This window comes from Hypomesus nipponensis, chromosome 2 (genome assembly GCF_054491055.1).
Source record: "Hypomesus nipponensis isolate SF chromosome 2, ASM5449105v1, whole genome shotgun sequence".
In the NCBI taxonomy this organism is placed as follows: Eukaryota; Metazoa; Chordata; class Actinopteri; order Osmeriformes; family Osmeridae; genus Hypomesus; species Hypomesus nipponensis.
Genome location: NC_140362.1, coordinates 6,501,611 through 6,519,536, shown reverse-complemented (window position 1 = coordinate 6,519,536; position 17,926 = coordinate 6,501,611). Strand labels below are relative to the sequence as shown.

General features: G+C 46.5%; 1 protein-coding gene across 6 annotated transcripts in view; it reads left to right on the top strand.

The window, feature by feature from the left end:
- The window catches only part of ano10a (anoctamin 10a), a 23,085-nt gene extending 5,159 nt beyond the window's left edge, over positions 1-17,926 (top strand). For 2 of the 6 annotated variants that reach the window (XM_084703940.1, XM_084703941.1), the window contains exons 12-15: positions 12-140; positions 8,320-8,436; positions 9,056-9,072; positions 16,831-17,926. In XM_084703940.1, coding sequence (XP_084560066.1) covers positions 12-140; positions 8,320-8,436; positions 9,056-9,072; positions 16,831-16,906 — 339 coding nt within the window. In that variant the 3' untranslated portion in view covers positions 16,907-17,926. Of the gene's footprint in view, positions 1-11; positions 141-563; positions 840-8,319; positions 8,437-9,055; positions 9,073-9,430; positions 9,570-16,830 lie in introns of those variants that run through there. The other 4 variants (XR_014766411.1, XR_014766410.1, XM_084703942.1 and 1 more) reach the window with 4 other exon arrangements.

Here is a 17,926-nt window from a genome sequence, read left to right as displayed (position 1 = left end):
CCCCCCCTCAGCTTGCCTTTGAGGCGATGAGCGTGATCGCCGTAGTGACCAACTGCACCCTGATCGGCATGTCCTCGCAGGTCAAGGCTTACTTCCCCGACTCTGATGCTCAGCTCATACTCTGGGTGGTGGCCATCGAGGTACGAGACTCCATCCCCCCCTCCAGCTGTCCGGGTCAACTCTCTAACCCAGCTGCAGATACCTGCACAGTGGCTCACCTCTGAGTCTGTTAGCTCTTTCGCCTGTAAATTATTTGGTTGTGGAAGCAAGCCAGAGTTACACAGCAGGGGGCGCCAGAGACACGGCAAGGTGACTGGAGCACCATATGTAGTCATGCGAGAGAACTAAGATTATGATTAGGAGGGTGTTGGTGATGGTGGTCACGGCACTGGAACGACAGTAGGTCAGTATTGTAGACTCTGTCTGATTGTGAGTATAGGGAGAGCAGGAGAACAGGAGTCGGCAGAGGAGAGAAAACATCTCTGCCAGACCTTCCTAGCCAGACTTCGTCCCAGCGGTTCCAGTTGGCGCTGGCTAACATTATTGCTACTCTTTCTCAACAGGAGCATTTCAGCCTGCAGCCTCCGGAGTAAAACTCAAAACAACAAGCCCACAACACGTCCATATTTTTGAGAATTGTTTTTTCGTGTTTGTTCTGCTATGTTAATGGGCTCCTCAGGGGAACCTGACAATGTGTGGTCTCTATCTCATAGTCTCACTGTACACACACTACCCCCATGGAGCTCTTGTCTTTCTGATATGAAACTAGGTCGTATTGATTCACTGCATGTTTGATTAAATATCTATTCGGAGTACACTGCAGACCTGTAGCTGATATCTGTATCTAATACAAATAAATAGACAGACAGTACAATAACAACCATACAGTAACAAAATGGGCTACCCTGTGTATGCTTCTTTACAGCAGTTTAGAGGCTACGTAGAAGCTATCGAGAGACTATACAGTTGAAGCTATATAGAAGCTAAATGTAGGCTGGGTGTAGAGATATACAGTATATATTAATTGGATTGACTCCCATATTGAATTAATAGGGAGTATATAAAGTATGTTTACGATGACTACATAATAGTAATCTACGGTAAAGCGTATCTGTTGTAGTGCAACAGGGATTTGACCCTATATGTGTGTAGGGCTGTAGGCAGTACAGGGCAGGGGCCTGGAAAATACCTACTTGTCTCCCAGCCTAGGTCAGCGTTGCTGGAGTGTGGTGCTGAGGAGCTCCAGGTCAGGAGGTTGAGTAAATTGCTCTCTCTCTGTGTCTGACTGACTGTCTGGCTTGCTGTGTCTGGCATACTGTGTCTGGCTGACTGTCTTGGCTGACTGCCTGGGTACCTGTGTCTAGCTGCCTGCCAGTGTGACCTTACTGGTTGTCTGACCGTGTGTTCTACCACAGCATGCTGCACATGACGTGCGTGTTGGAAGTTGTGGATGTGTGTCTGCGTGTGTCTACTGAAAAAAGGCAAGTTTGATAGTGATGGAGGAAGAAGGAAAAGAGACCGATCATGAAAGAGAGATAAAGACAGATAACAAGCGATGGGTAGAAGTGAAGAGAGGCGGATGACAGAGATGCAGTCAAAGTGACAGAGGAAAAGAGAGATATCGAGAGAGAAAGAGGGAAGTGCAGAGAGATGAACCTGACTCAGCAGCTGATTGGACACCCAGGCACATTTCTCTGCAGCCAGCCAGCCAGCACACACACACCCCATCAACTCTTCTGCTGCCCTTGTCTGCCTTTGCCTAGAAGCCAGGCTATTACAGACGGACAAGAATAGGAAGAGGAGATACCCAGTATGCAAAGTATACACATGCACGCGTTCTGAATATTTTGTTGATCATAACATGTATTATCTGTTCATCTCTCTTCGTCTTGATTAATTTTGTACTGAGTTGTATGGAATACTGCAGGAACAGAATTCTTCTCTTTTCACTCTCTCTCACTTTTTCTCCCTATCCGATTGTTGTGTCCCAGCTCCTGCTCCTCATTTGTCCTGCTATGATACCTGGGTAATTACAGTACCCGCTATGAGACACGCTTCAACAAGCAGTAACCAGGCAACAGACCAGCCACTCACAGATAGACAGATACAGAAGAAGACTTAGAATCCGCTGTGATTGTCAAACTTTGGCGCCGGTCCGCCAGTAAATTAAGTATTCAATTCAAATTTTAATTTACTTCTCTGATTGTAGGTTTGTTTATCATACGTCAAGCTCACCCTCATGGGTTATAGTCTTGGTAGACTACAGAGGTGTAATAGTAGTAATGAAAATGATAACATTTGGTTTGTTGCAGTCAAATCTGAGACATTTAAACCAACATACAGATCTACGTTGTTGTCCAGATCTTTGGTTTGTCATTTTCTCCAAGGTTATTTTCAGTAGCAAAAGAGAAATCCCATTACGCCGGTTTGCAGATAATCAGATTTTAATCCAACAGGCCTCACCTCACCATGCTCCATCCGGATTCTCTGGCCTGCCTCAGGCTTTAACAAGTTTGTAATTCTGTGTACCTATCTGTTCGCTCTGTGCCTCTGTCACTGTAAAAGCAAGGAGCATACAATATCCACTTAAACAGATACTTTATTAGGTCTGTTAAAAGGGTGATTGACTGGGTTTTGGGGGTTTTTCACACTGTTCCTTAAGGTCTCTGAATAGGGTATGTAACATTGGTTGGGCTGAAAATGGCCCGTGTGCTGTTGTATGCCCCCTGGTGCTTCCTGTGAAATTGTCCCAGGAAAAAACGCAAGGTTTTCTCCTTTTATGGAATGTTCCATGTTATGGACATTCTACCTATGCTCTTGCGTTAAGCAAGCTAAACTAGTTTACATGCTTACAGTCTAGGGGTTTTTGAAATCTAGCTGTTCTTGCATTCCTTGCAAATCAGTGTTAATAAAAAGCAGATGAGCTAGAGTCTAGCTAATATTGACTCGACAGGCATGGCTGATGTTTGTCTATACCGTAGCGTAGAAGATCCCTGTGCAGTTTGACCCTCAATTACACATTTGCTCGAACCATTTCACCAAGGACGGTTTTGAAAACCTGGGACAATATAAAGCAGGATTTGCTATGAAGCTGTTGCTGAAAAGAGGTGCATTCCGACTTTATGTTCATCACAACCGCAAGCTGTAGTATGATTTTGTCGGTAACAGTTTAAGCAATGCTAACGTATCCTGTATCTAGCACCTGCCTTTCTCCAGTTCTTTCAAATAGATAATCTAAGTTTGCTAAGTAGGTGATGAGTAGGTATGTTGATGTATTTTGAAACTTATTTAGCATTCTACCTAAGGTAGATACAGGAGACGTTAGCATTGCTAATAGATTAACTGTTAGCGACAAAATCATACTTAGAGCTTGCGTTTGTGATGAGCATACGGTTGGAACAGCACCTCTTTTCAGCAACAGCGGCTTAGAAAATCCCTCTTTAAATTGTCCAAGGTTTTCATTTAAAACGGTCTTTGGTGAAATGGTTCAAGCAAATGAATAAATGTGTTGAACTTCCGTCGAGTGTCTGGTTCTTTGGGAAGATTATGAAAAGTGTCAGCATTTCCAGTACAGCCTGGAACACTGCATTTACGATGGTCCATTTTCAATATACTTTAAAAACGTTCAAACTTTCTCCATTGTTGTTTGCATGGAAGTACACAGAGCAGCGCACAGCTAATCTAGTGTCTGAGATCCTGGGCCAGAACACCAGAGGTCTGGTCTTCATGTAAATGTCGGGGCGTGACAAAGGTGATGCTATATTTGTGACGTTACAAATACAGCTTTTTCAAAACTGATCGTTATACAGTATGCAATTTCAAGTTGTGAGATTTAGATAGGAAAGAGGTGTCAATGGACTTTGAGGTTCACTGTATGTCCATTTTACCCACCAAACTAAAATCGGTTTTGCAATCAATGACCCCTTTAATGATTTTTAAGTGTGGCGTTGGTGTCAGATCCTTATGGTTGCACTGGTCTCAGATCAGGGATTTTTAGTGAAGGAATGAAGCTGTTTTCGAGTATTGTGACAGGCTTAAGTCTTCTGTGACCAAAGTGGCGTTATGGCGTCATATCCCTTGCTCTCTGGCTGTTATGTCTTAAGCACTGTCTGAGAATACAGTTGTCTTTTGTTGATAACTAATTGATAACATTTCCCTCGCAGATCACACACACCAGAGTCACAAACTTTTGGCTCATAAGGATTTTTTTTTTAAGTCTTCTTACTATTTACATTTTTTTATCCAGAAACACTGTGATGTGTCCATATTTGGATTCAGCACACAACAGTCCAATTATGAAAAATGGGGTTCAAATGCTCTGGTGTGCATGAAGAGGTTGAGTCCTCTTCAAGGCAAGATAGCCTTGCCTTGCAAAAAGCTAATCTCCCATATTAACAAATTTTGATTAATTGGTCCAGTTTTCAGTAGTTCACTGGTTGTGCATCATGATCCAGGCCTGTCGAACCTGCTGCTCCAAGTCTTCACAATTGAAACTTTGCTTACTTCAACCTGTGTTAAACTGTGCCTGAAGTTGTTCTCCTGTGACCCACCTATTACTCAAGATGTTGACTCTGAACTTCTCTTCTGATTCTGTTGGGTCTTTAGGTCAGTCAGAATCATTTCCTGACAAAGTTTCCTCCAGTTTCCAAGTGCCTTTGGATGTTGAAAGAAACTGGATTACCTTTTCCCTGAAATGGGCCTTTTTTGCCTTATTGGGAACATTTCTTTTAATGTTTGGCAGGTTACCACTTGCCTTTGTACCATTCCAAGTTATTAACAAGACTCAAATGGCTTGAATTTGAGTAAAAACAGGAAAAAGGGTGGTGTTCAAAAAATGTAGGTGAGTATGTGCTTTGCTGGTGCCTACCCTCCACAGCCAGTCATTAACATCCCATTCTTAGTCATCAGGCTAGTTTTCTACCTGTTAGCGCTGCTTCTGACAGTCCTGCCTCAGTCACAGTGGGTTGTGTCTGGTGTAAAGGACAGGGCAGTGTGTTTTGACTCAGAGACTAGCTCTGACAGGCTGAGCCCCCTACAGCCAGCTGTGGCTCACACACACACACGCATATCCAAGCCTTTGTAGTAAAGCTCCATGCCCCCAGTCCAGTCCCTTATCTATTCCATCTTCCTAACCTGATTTAGAAACTGAATTGTGTTTCTCCTCCCTAATAAGGTATGCGTGCACACATGTAGAATGGCTTCTCCCTACCTTGTTTCCCCTAAGGAAATGAGGATCTCCGAAGAGAAGTTTTACACTGAGCCTGCCTACAGCAATCAGTACGTTAAGGGTTGGGATTGGGCTCAAAACAGTTAGTGTCCTTTCTTGATTCGTTATGCTAAACTTTCCCCCCTCCCCTCTTGTCTGTCTATTATCACCCTTTTGCTCTATTATTTATTCTATCTGTAGGGCTATTGTAACGCATCACAGGAGTAGACCCAAGCGCAGATTTATTTAGCAAAGGTACAAGAGGGAGTAGGCTTGTCGTATCCAGTATTCAGGCAGGAGGTCAAAATCCAGAAGCAGGTAGAGAAGCAAAGGTACCGACAAGGATCCGACAGGAGGGAACGAGGTCTGGAACAAACAAGGATTGTCAACAAGAGGCCAACAGGAAATACGATAAACGCTCAGAATGTGACGGTAAACTACACAAGACTTCGCAAGGAACACAAGGGAATCGGTTATATATATACAGACAGACCAGCTTGATGGGTAACCAGACACGGGTGTGTAGGGATAAGTGGGAAACTCAATCCAAGGAGTGGGCATGCACAACAGAAACAGAATGGAACAAACCAACTAGACGGTAAACAGGGGGGGATTTGGGGTCCAGATTTGAAGGCCTCAGAATTCAGGGGAAAAGGAGCGTTGGATCGTGACAGAACCCCCCCCCCCCCTCCACGGGCGGCTCCTGAAGCCGAAGACCGACTTCCACGTGGCGGTCTACCACGGGGGCGAGGGCCAGGACACTCGGGATGGGCCAGATGGAAGTCAGCCATGAGGGAAGGGTCGAGAACGTCCGAGGCTGGAACCTAGGACCTTTCTTCCGGCCCATAACCCTCCCAGTCCACGAGGTATTGAAGACCAGTCCGGCGACGACGGAAGTCAAGCAGAGACCTGACCGTATATGCCATGCCATCACCCAAAAGCAAAGGGGGTGGTGGCCAGTCAGGCCCTGAGGTTCAGTCTGCGCCATCTTGGGGTCTGACAACAGGTTTGAGCAAGGAGACATGGAAAGTTGGATTGATCCTGTAGTGAGAGGGCAACAGTAACCGATACGACACCACATTGACAATCTTGAATGGGCCAATAAAACGAGGACTTAGCTTCTTGGAAGGGAGGCAGAGACGGATGTTCCGCGTGGAGAGCCAGACTTCCTGACCGGGTTGGAGCCGAGGTGCCACACGTCTGTGTCGATCTGCTTTCATCTTCTGACGTCGGACGGCCTGTTGTAGCTGAACGTGAGCAACATCCCAGACCGCCTTACTCCGTCTATACCAGTCATCCACTGCCAAGATATCCAAAGGTTCCCCAGACCATGGGAAGAGCTGGTTGGAAACCCAGGATGCACTGGAACCAGAGTTACCGGGACTGTAGCCTGAGTAATGAAGCCAGAACCAAGGGGCTGGTTGTCAATGGATGTAATCGGTAGTGGTGGAGAACAGGGTGACGTAGACAGTTGAAGTTTTTGAACCAGGCGTTTACTTATGAAGTTTCCTGCAGACCCAGAGTCTATCAAGGCTGAAACGGTTGCATGACTCACACTCCCATAGACAATGACAGGTAAAAGACATTGGTGCTGAGTAATGTTAGGACAGCGTAGCGTACTCACACGTACCGGCTGTTCTGATCCAGTCAGCCGAAGTGGGCAGGTATTCCGAAAGTGTCCCGCTTTACGACAGGGAACTGCGCAACAGTCTGTTTTTGGTGAATACTGAGCTGATGGCACTGTTAAGATTATTATAAAGAATGTCAACAGTTTTAAAGTTATTATTATATTTTTTTTTAACAACTCTATGCTACTCGCAATGTTTTTGGGGCTATCTTGTTATTATCAGTGACCTATGCACTTTGTAAAGCTCTCTTTTGGAAGTCGCTTTGGATAAAAGCGTCTGCTAAATGAATAAATGTATACATGTATCCTGCTTAAGATTAACTTCACTTAAAGTAAGCCAACTCCAATAGTTTTCTTGCTTAACTTATGGAAATGCTAGAATTACAGTAGTAGAGTCTATACTATAGTTTTTGCATCGAACAAAACACAACACGTCATTTACTGTCAAACTAAAGATGTGGTTTAATAAACACATTTCAGCCTTTTCATGATGGAAGAGGACACCATTTGCAGCCTTCCCTTACTCATCATAAAGAGTCCCATCGTTCCTCTTCATGGGTTTTATACTTAAGCCATGTTGTCCATGTGTCACCTGAATGCAGAGCATACGGTATAGCCCTATGATAAATGGCATTACCCATCAGGTGTTTAGAGTTGTATTTGAATCCATATGACAAGCCTCAGTCAACGCCGAAACTAGTGGATCCTGTCCTCATGCTTTTATTGTTGTTCAATTACCCAAAGCTCATCAGAGTAATAACGACTGTCAGTAGAGGTGGAAGCCAAGTCCCAGCTTCTTGTCGTGTTCTGAAGTAATGTCATGATCAAGTTCAAGGCACCCATTTCATCAACCTCCAAGCTACTTAACGGAGAAGCACATCATAGAGGACTAATCGTTCTCTTTGATCTGTGTTCGGATCAAATACAGCAGTATTTGTAACGGCTAACACGTATGAATGGTTTTTTCACCCAGAGGAGACAGCTGGCTTAATCAAGTGGTGCGATGTAGACACTCAGACTGGGAGTAATGGAGGTGCTGTGGATACTGGCTGGCAGGTGTCCAGCTACAATGCAGTCGCCTGGTCCCTTTCCCATGGGCATATAATAAAAACACATTAACTTAAACATATTGCAGTTTTCATATTTAAACATTGACCAATACAATCTCAGATAAACATATGCCATTAAATGAGGTGAATGTACGCTATAGATATTGGTTTTGGTCCTACTGGGGCGTTTACATAATGTCACACTGGGTGTGTTGTTGTTTTGTGTCAGTTCTCTACGGTTTGGGTCATTCTCATGTTGTGTAACGTCCATTTTCCAGATGGTCAGTAAACAGGACAAAGGAAACATGAAGAGGGTATGCCAGGAGGGGAGGGGGAGGGGAATGCATAAAACAATGCATTTTAATGATGTCCTGGTATCACATCGAGTACATCCTTATATGTCTTCATTGACACAATCCTGTGCATGTGTGTTGCAGCATTCCCTCCTCGCCCTCAAGTTCATCCTGACATTTGTCATTCCTGATGTCCCCAAGCAGATCCAGATCAAACTTTCTAGGCTGGAGTTTGAATCTCTGGAGGCCCTCAAGAAAAAGGTGAGACACGGCTGGGGTTGAAGTGTGTTGGTTGGGGGTGGGAAGGGAGGGGGGGGGCTTATTGTACTGTCTTACAAGGGCTTTCTGCTATTTTGGCAGATGTTCACCCCCTTTTACATACCTCAGAAGTAGGACACACACACAGTGTTCCAGCCTGAAAGGACATACAATGTCGATCACTCGTCATTCCTGCACATCTAAAGTAATGTTCTGGAATAAAACATTAGCATGCAACAGCTAATAAAGTACTGAAGTATGAGAAGGAGCTTTTAGGAAGCATGATGTCAAAAGCAAAGAGCACTGCAGTTAACTCTGACACATTGTGTATGCAGGCCCTCATTGCTTCTCTGAGAGCTCTCAGTACTTAAGATAAATGGGTTTGTACTTAACAGTATTGATGGCCTGGTTTTGGTCTTGACATTGTAAGCCATTTTCCCAGATAGGGGCGGGACAGTTGTGTGCTACTCTAATTAGCCCAACCTATCATTTCTCAAAGAAGGGGCGGGGTAAAATAAATGTTTCATTTTGATTGGTAATGCAGTTGCTTCTTGTGTCAGCAAGCGTTGAACTCAGCCGCGTTTTAATTTTAATTAGGATTGTGATTTCTTGGTTTGTGCAGAGCCAGGTTCCACGACGGTAAGTTGATAAGGCTCGGTGAAAACCGTTGCTGTGGAATGGTCTGCAATAATCCCACACATGCAATATTGAATGACAATTTTTACCGTAATACATAACTTTAAACAGACAAGATGCTGAATATCATCTTACTGCCGCCTGTGAGAATGTTAATATATGTAATGGCTACATGTATTGCCTTGCCTGTTTGAGTCAATGCGTTGTGTTGTGTTCTATGTTTGAGGGTACCTCACACAATTGTTTGCTGATTCTATATCATCTCTTTAATCCCCTCATCCACCATAACAACAGTGGTTATTTTTATAGTCCCAAAATGGCATGACCTTTTGTTAATCAGGCGGGACATGTTCTACGATAGGTCTTACCCCCCCCTGACTCCGCCTTCGCTCTGTCCCCTCCTGGCCAGTGATCTCGGATAAATGGACAGAAGGTCTAGTAGGCAGGAAGATAGACAGGCAGGCTGAAGGGCAGAAAGACAAGACATGCAGTTGATGATGGTAAGGAGAACCGGTAAGAAGACCTGTGTTCCAGGATAGGTGTGGGTGAGAAAAAGAGCTGGGCCGAGCAGGGTGGCCATTTTGACTGTGGCACTTGTGCCCCGCATCTGACCTGATCAATCACATGGTGCCGTGCAGTACTGAGAAGAGCAGGTGTTTTGGACAGTGGAAATCCCCTGTACCCAGTGAACTTGTCTGGCTGCCCTTCACACAGAAGCCTCTCAGAGCAGCCAGAGTCACCCGATAAGAGGAGAGCAGTGAGTCAAACCCTTAAAACACTTGAGAAAACCACAGAATAGAAAGGAAAGTGCCTCAAAATTAATCTGAAATATCAGTAAAACTGTACTTCTGCGTCAGTGTTTTATTGTTTTCAAAGCATAATTATTATAATTTCAACTATTTGTGTCAACATAAATTGGAAGGGTTAACTTTGAGCCTGCAGGCTTTCAGTGTAGAGGCTTGTGTGCATATAACTTATAAGCCCTTAGTGATAGATGGAAAGTCTTTCAGCCCAGCGGGTGTGCTTAGCATTACAGCCTACTTCAAACAGTTCTCTGTGTATATCCAACAACCCCCCAAAAACTGTTGTTCCATCCATCCACTTATCTTTCCAACCGTGTGTGTGGGTGTCTGTGTTTCTGAAAGCCCTTGGTGTTTGTGATGATGACATACGTTTTTGAGCCTGGTACTGCAATGGCGCTCTGCTCCATGATCAATACTAACTTGTCAAGATAATTAGAGCAACATGGCCAGTGCGGCTGCTGGTAAACCAGAGTATTAGTCCCCAGCATGTGCCACTGACAACTGAAGGCAGCTTGGACTATGTCTCTCAGCCTAATACTGCGGCTAGGCAATACACAAATGAGTGAATCTGTCTGTCAAACCTTGAGTCTGGCTATTGTATCCTTAATCCTATCAAATTAGCTTGAGTCCACAGAACTAGTCTATGAGTCTGTCTGCTTGCTTGCTTCTCTTAACTGCCACCCAAAGGGAGATGAAGACAGTGTTTCCACCAGGATCTAGTAGATAACACAACGTCAGTCATGATCCACATGGATTTATGTATTATCTGAGTCGATCAGACTCTCCATCCACCCTCTGTAGATTAAGGAAATCAGTGGTTCCGCCTGCCAGATTGGCTTGACGTTGGGTCGGATCTGCCAAACTCTATTCCTGTGGGAGGCCATATAAATTGACCAGCCCCAAACCCTCCCTCCCCATCACTAAACAGACCCAGAATACAGAAGGCTCACATCAGCAGATCTCTCACCCTTTATTGATCAGCCCTCTGGACTGAAACCTTAATTGCACGTAACACATTTGAACCCAGAAAGTAATTTTCCGCTGTGCGCCAGAGGCAGTGGAATGAATTGATTAAAATGTAACTCAGACCCAGATTGGAGCCTGGGGACGAGGTCTCTGTGATGTACAAACTCGCTTAATATCTAAATAACCCAATCTCAGTGAAAAACTCCAGGTCCGGCCCGACATCCAGATCCTCTCTCATAACGGAGATGTGATGCTATTTTAAAGCCCTGGTTTCCTGTCTTAACCGACTTGAATGTAATTTCTGGCAAAATGGCATGGTAGCGGGCACAGTTTTTGTTAAGATCAAGGGAACTGTGTCTTCCTTAAAGTTAACGAGAGAACTTGCCTTGTTGAGTCGGAGCCTAAATTATGCACTCCTACTTTTCTCCTGGGAGTTCTGGGACTCCCTTAAAATAACTTTGTAAAGAAGCATTGCACAGAACTCTTAAAGTTTTTTTCCGATTGCTTGGACGCAAATACACATAGTTAGTGAAACCTGACACTCAAGAGCAAAACAATTATAAGTACATAGCCTGACGTTGTCATACTCATAATTCTTGTCAGAATATGAGTCTGAAAACTCTCCGTTGGGCTGTGACTATGGGGCGTGTTTCAACCGAACTCGTAAAACAAATGCCTCCTCACTCTATTGGATAGACCTACAACCAATCAGAGCAACGTAATATGTTGTTTGTTGAAAACAAATTCAACCCAAGGGCTCTCTCGTGACGTTGTTGGTTACGTTACTGTTGATCATCTGTCCATCATCGTATAAAGCCCGCCCTGGCAATTTCATTGGTCCGCCCAGATCCTGGTTTTATATAGTTGTTCCCAATACAAGACCCTCCAGACCCAACTTCCCGACCAAATTTTTTTGTGGGCGGGGCGAAATTGGGCTGGCAGCCAGGCTAATAAGTACATTCTCAGCCTCACACTATTTGCTAAATACTACACAGTGGGCCTCGTACGTACATTCGCAAATGTAACGTTATTAGCGCCATGGCTAACAGATTGCTGATTTCTTCCAGATTGCATGGCTGCTTAATCTGTGATGCGAAATTATTTTGTGTCAACTCAAAAAGTGTGATCCTTGTGGCAAAAATCCTTTGGCCTATGTCTTCGTCTTGCTCGGGTTACGGCTGCCATTTCACCAGGAGGCATATGCGCATCCTGGTTTACGCCTTCTTTTAAAAGGCGGATCATTTTCACCGCAAAATGGAAGCACGCTTTCACGGGCAGTTTCTGTACACACCGCGGAATACATAATTAGGCGCACTTTACGCATCTCCTCCCATCTCTTTATGGGAACTCCCACTTTCCCCTTGACCCTCCCATGAATGCATGTGCATGACTTGCAAAAGCGCAATTTGCCATTTTCAGTTACCACGACAGGCAGTCTGCGCTTTTTCATCAGTACGGCATGTTTGTACATACCTCGCCATGCTTTTACGCGCAAATTGCGAAACAAATACGCCTGAAGTGGGTGCTAAAGCGTTAGTACATGAGGCCCACAGTGTTTTGCAAATCATTAAACAAACTTTTCTACATTAGACACAGAACTATAAGATTATGTCACTGAATGGCCTTTTCAAGACACTGCCTTGTAAAACGAATGGATAAAACATGGGCGTCAGGTGTACAAGCACTAAAGTGCTTAATTGTAAACATACCAATCAGGTGTAAGCACTATAAAAAGGCAACAGGTCAGTGTACCTGTCCTCATCAAAAACGGAAGGCAATATTGCAAGGAGAGGGAAGATGAGAGGGGGAGCCAGTGGTAGGGAGAGGTAAACCTGGAGGCCCTGGAAGAATAAGGCCAAATTTACAGTATCTAATGAAATTCAAATAACATTGGTTGACCATGTTGTGAACCATGGGGCAACATCAAGAGAGGCTGGACAGAGAGTTCAGCCCAACCTCAGCAGATATACTGTTGCAACAGTCATTTTGACATTTTGACAAGAGCACAGGTGAAAACTACTTTTCTCTACTGTCCCAGCACAGTACAGTAAAATATGGCCTACTATATGCACTCAGTATTAGTTTTTTACCCATTCACTGCAGTCCATGATGGAAACAATGTAATGTATTTAATTTGCTATATGCTTTCTTTTGTCTCCACAAATGTATTTGCTGTGTTTACAGTATGTAGCCTACTACAGTAGTTGATTTAAAATATGTTCTGATCTCCATCCATCCATCCATCATCTGCCGCTTGTCCAGGGATCGGGTCGCGGGGGCAGCGACCTAAGCAGGGAGGCCCAGACTTCCCTCTCCCCGGCCACTTCCACCAGCTCTTCCTGAGGGACCCCGAGGCGTTCCCAGGCCAGCCGAGAGACATAGTCCCTCCAGCGTGTCCTGGGTCTTCCCCGGGGCCTCTTCCCAGTGGGACGTGCCCGGAACACCTCACCGGGGAGGCGTCCAGGAGGCATCCTAATCAGATGCCCGAGCCACTTCAGCTGGCTCCTCTCGACGCGGAGGAGCAGCGGTTCTACTCTGAGCCCCTCCCGGATGACCGAGCTTCTCACCCTATCTCTAAGGGAGAGCCCGGACACCCTGCGGAGAAAGCTCATTTTGGCCGCTTGTATTCGCGATCTCGGTCTTTCGGTCACTACCCATAGTTCGTGACCATAGGTGAGGGTAGGAACGTAGAGCGACTGGTAAATAGAGAGCTTCGCCTTTCGACTCAGCTCCTTCTTCACCACGACGGACCGATGCAGAGCCCGCATCACTGCGGACGCCGCACCGATCCGCCTGTCGACCTCGCGCTCCATTCTTCCCTCACTCGTGAACAAGACCCCGAGATACTTGAACTCCTCCGCTTGGTTCAGGATCTCCTCCCCGACCCGGAGATGGCACTCCACCCTTTTCCGGTCGATTACCATGGCCTCAGATTTGGAGGTGCTGATTCGCATCCCAGCCGCTTCACATTTGGTTGCGAACCGCTCCAGTGAGAGAGAGTTGAAGGTCACGGCCCGATGAAGCCAACAGGACCACATCATCTGCAAAAAGCAGCGACCCGATCCTGAGGTCACCAAACCGGACCCCCTCAACACCCTGGCTACGCCTAGAAATTCTGTCCATATAGGTAATGAACAGAATCGGTGACATAGGGCAGCCCTGGCGGAGTCCAACCCTCACCGGAAACAAGTTCGACTTACTACCGGCAATGCGGACCAAACTCTGGCACCGGTCGTACAGGGACCGGACAGCCCCGATCAGGGAATCCGGTACCCCATACTCTCAGAGCACCCCCCACATGAGCCCCCGAGGGACACGGTCGAACGCCTTTTCCAAATCCACAAAACATGTGTAGACTGGTTGGGCGAACTCCCATGTACCCTCCAGGACTCCGCGGAGGGTATAGAGCTGGTCCACTGTTCCACGGCCAGGAAGAAAACCACATTGCTCCTCTTGAATCCGAGGTTCGACAATCCGATGGACCCTCCTCTCCAGGACCCCTGAATAGACTTTCCCAGGGAGGCTGAGGAGTGTGATCCCCCTAAAGTTGGACCACACCCTCCGGTCCCCCTTTTTAAAGAGGGGAACCACCACCCCGGTCTGCCAGTCCAGAGGCACTGTCCCCGATGTCCACGCGATGTTGCAGAGTCGTGTCAGCCAAGACAGCCCTACAACATCCAGAGCCTTAAGGAACTCCGGGCGGACCTCATCCGCCCCAGGGGCCCTGCCACCGCGGAGCTTTTTAACCACCTCGGCGACCTCAGCCCCAGAGATAGAAGGGCCCCCCCCGATGTCCTCAGACTCTGCCTCCACGTCGGAAAGCGTGTTGGTGGAATTAAGGAGGTCTTCGAAGTATTCCTTCCACCGATCCAGGACGTCCCCTGTCGAGGTCAGCAGCGCACCATCCGCACCGTATACAGTGTTGACAGAACACTGCTTCCCCCTCCTGAGCCGCCGGATGGTGGTCCAGAACCTTTTTGAAGCCGTCATTCTCCATGGCCTCGCCGAACTCCTCCCATGCCCAGGTTTTTGCCTCCGCGACCTCCAAAGCCGCATACCGCTTGGCCTGCCGGTACACATCAGCTGCCTCAGGAGTCCTACCAGCCAATAAAGTCCGATAGGCCTCCTTCTTCAGCTTGACGGCATCCCTCACCTCCGGAGTCCACCACCGGGTCCGAGGGTTACCGCCGCGACATGCACCGACCGCCTTCTCCGGTCAGCCGCTTCAACAATGGAGGCCCGGAACATGGCCCATTCGGACTCAATGTCCCCGGCCCCCCCGAGACATGATCGAAGCTCTCCCGGAGGTGGGAGTTGAAGCTCCTTCTGACAGAGGGTTCCGCCAGCCGCCACATTACGTTTGGGCCTGCCAGGCCTGACCGGCGTCTTCCCCCACCATCGAAGCCAACTCACCACCAGGTGGTGATCAGTTGACAGCTCCGCCCCTCTCTTCACCCGAGTGTCCAAGACATGCGGCCCCAAGTCCGACGACACGACTACAAAGTCGATCATCGAACTGAGACCTCGGGTCCTGGTGCCAGGTGCACATATGAACACCCTTATGCTTGAACATGGTGTTCGTTATGGACAAGCCGTGTCTAGCACAGAAGTCCAACAACAAGACACCACTCGGGTTCAGATTGGGGGGGCCGTTCCTCCCAATCACGCCCCTCCAGGTCTCACTGTCATTGCCCACATGAGCATTGAAGTCCCCCAGGAGGACGAGGGAATCCCCGGGAGGAGCGCTTTCCAGCACCCCCCCCAGAGACTCCAAAAAGGGTGGGTACTCTGAGCTGCCGTTTGGTGCATAAGCACAAACGACAGTGAGGACCCATCCCCCCACCCGAAGGCGGAGGGAGGCTACCCTCTCGTCCACCGGGGTGAACCCCAATGTACATGCGCCGAACCGAGGGGAAACAAGTATCGACGCCTCTCACCAAGGGCAACTCCAGAGTGGAAGAGAGTCCAGCCCCTCTCAAGGAGACTGGTTCCGGAGCCTATGCTGTGCGTCGAGGCGAGGCCGACTATATCTAGCCGGAAACTCTCTACCTCGCGCACCAGCTCAGGCTCCTTTCCCGCCAGCGAGGTGACATTCCACGTCCCTAAAGCTAGCTCCTGCAGCCGAGGATCGGACCGCCAAGGCCCCCGCCTTCGGCCGCCGCCCGTCTCACACTGCACCCGACCCCCATGACCCCTCCTGCGGATGGTGAGCCCACTGGAAGAGAGTCCCACGTTGTCTTTTCGGGCTGTGCCCGACCGGGCCCCATGGGAAAAGGCCCGGCCACCAGGCGCTCGCCATCGAGCCCCACCCCCAGGCCTGGCTCCAGGGGGGGGCCCTGGTGACCCGCTTCCGGGCAGGGGCAACTGAGAACCATTTATGTTTTTCTTCATGGTTGTTTTATTTTGAGCCACGCTTTGTCTGGTCTTTCACCTGGAACCTGTTTGCCTTGGGTGACCCTACCAGGGGCATAAAGGCCCCGACAACATAGCTTCCAGGATCACTAGGACACGCAAACCCCTCCACCGCGGTAAGGTGGTGACTCAAGGATGTTCTGATCTTCTGCACAAAATGCAACTTTTACGTAGACAATGTAGAGAGTACAGTACATATTTTCATCAGTGTGCAGTACTGGTCTTGTGTGTTGTGTTTGGTCAACATATTCATGTACTTTTACATACTAAAGAATAGTTAGTGTAAAAGTGTTTTAAATTGTGCACAACTGTGTGTAACTGGTTCAAACAGTCACATTTTATGAACCATGTGTGTGGCATACGGTGACAGAATTGGGTTTTTATACATGATTGTATAGTTTTGAACGAAGTGTTTCATTTTGCAAAAGATTGGAGGTGTTCTGCTACTTGTGTGTCTGGTTGTGTGTCCCGTGTTATGTTTTGACAAAGTGAGCCCTGTTTTCAAAATTGTGCTTAAGCAATTGGAAAAAACTAAGTTGATTTATTGACGGAAATCTTAATTCCATGTGTTTTATTTTAGAAAATGCTGGAAGCCACGGGGATCACAAAGACAGTCCAGTGAGGAGGAGAAGAGAGGCCGCCACCACAGATACTGACTAGGCGAGGACATGCTGCTGTCCTGGGGGCTGCCACAACTAGTTTACACCACTGGTAACTGAAGAGGGGGTACTGAAGGGGGGCTGGTTGGTAAATTACTGTTGTAAAAGCATAGCTACAAACCAAATGATTAAGTTGGCTGTTGTATATCATTAAATGTAGGGCCTATGATTGTATGGATGGGTATTACTGTAATATTAATGGTTGCAAACTGTATAGTTATATAAATCAACTCTGTTATGTCCTACCTATGGAGGAATAGCAGAGTCGGCTGCATATGTGGTATGCGGGTGAACTTCTTAACATAAGTGTTGTATCTTCATTTGAATTTGGCTAATCTCAAATTGGTAAAGTGTGGCCTAATAGGTGTTTTCTTATCTCGCACATTACTGTCGCTATGTGGCCGGTCTTAGGGCCTTTATAGGAATATTACAGTATTCTAAACCCAGATAACTTGTTCATGATACATTCACGACTGTTGACATATTTATTAGCTTACCAGAAACTGAAATCACTTTTAAAGTTCTCACAAACTGCTGCAGCATGTATGCTGAATTGGTTTTGAAATGGGGGGTTGAAATTAGCCTCTGGTATTGCACTCATGTCATGCACTCACTGAGAATCCAATGGAATCTTGAAATACTTTACATCAAAAGAGTAGCATGTAAGATAAGTGATCAGCATTAAATGATGATCCAGTATGGTATTCAAATTGAAGCCGCACCTACAGTACAAGTGACATTGGATTTATTTTATTTCAAAGATGGCTATCAACTTTTTGCATAGTTTGTGCATTGTTTTCTAAGTTATTTGGAAACTTAGACCATGTCCTCATTAAAACAGTGCCTCTTAATGTGATATGTTATATCGATCTTTGTTTTATATAGAAATGTATAATATGTACTCAATTTATATACACACAATATACAGCACTGTTTGCAATATTACCATCTTTATCAGCGTTATTGAAGTACTGTAGGCCTTTGCTCAAATAAACTTTAAATTGGGCTGAAAAAGAA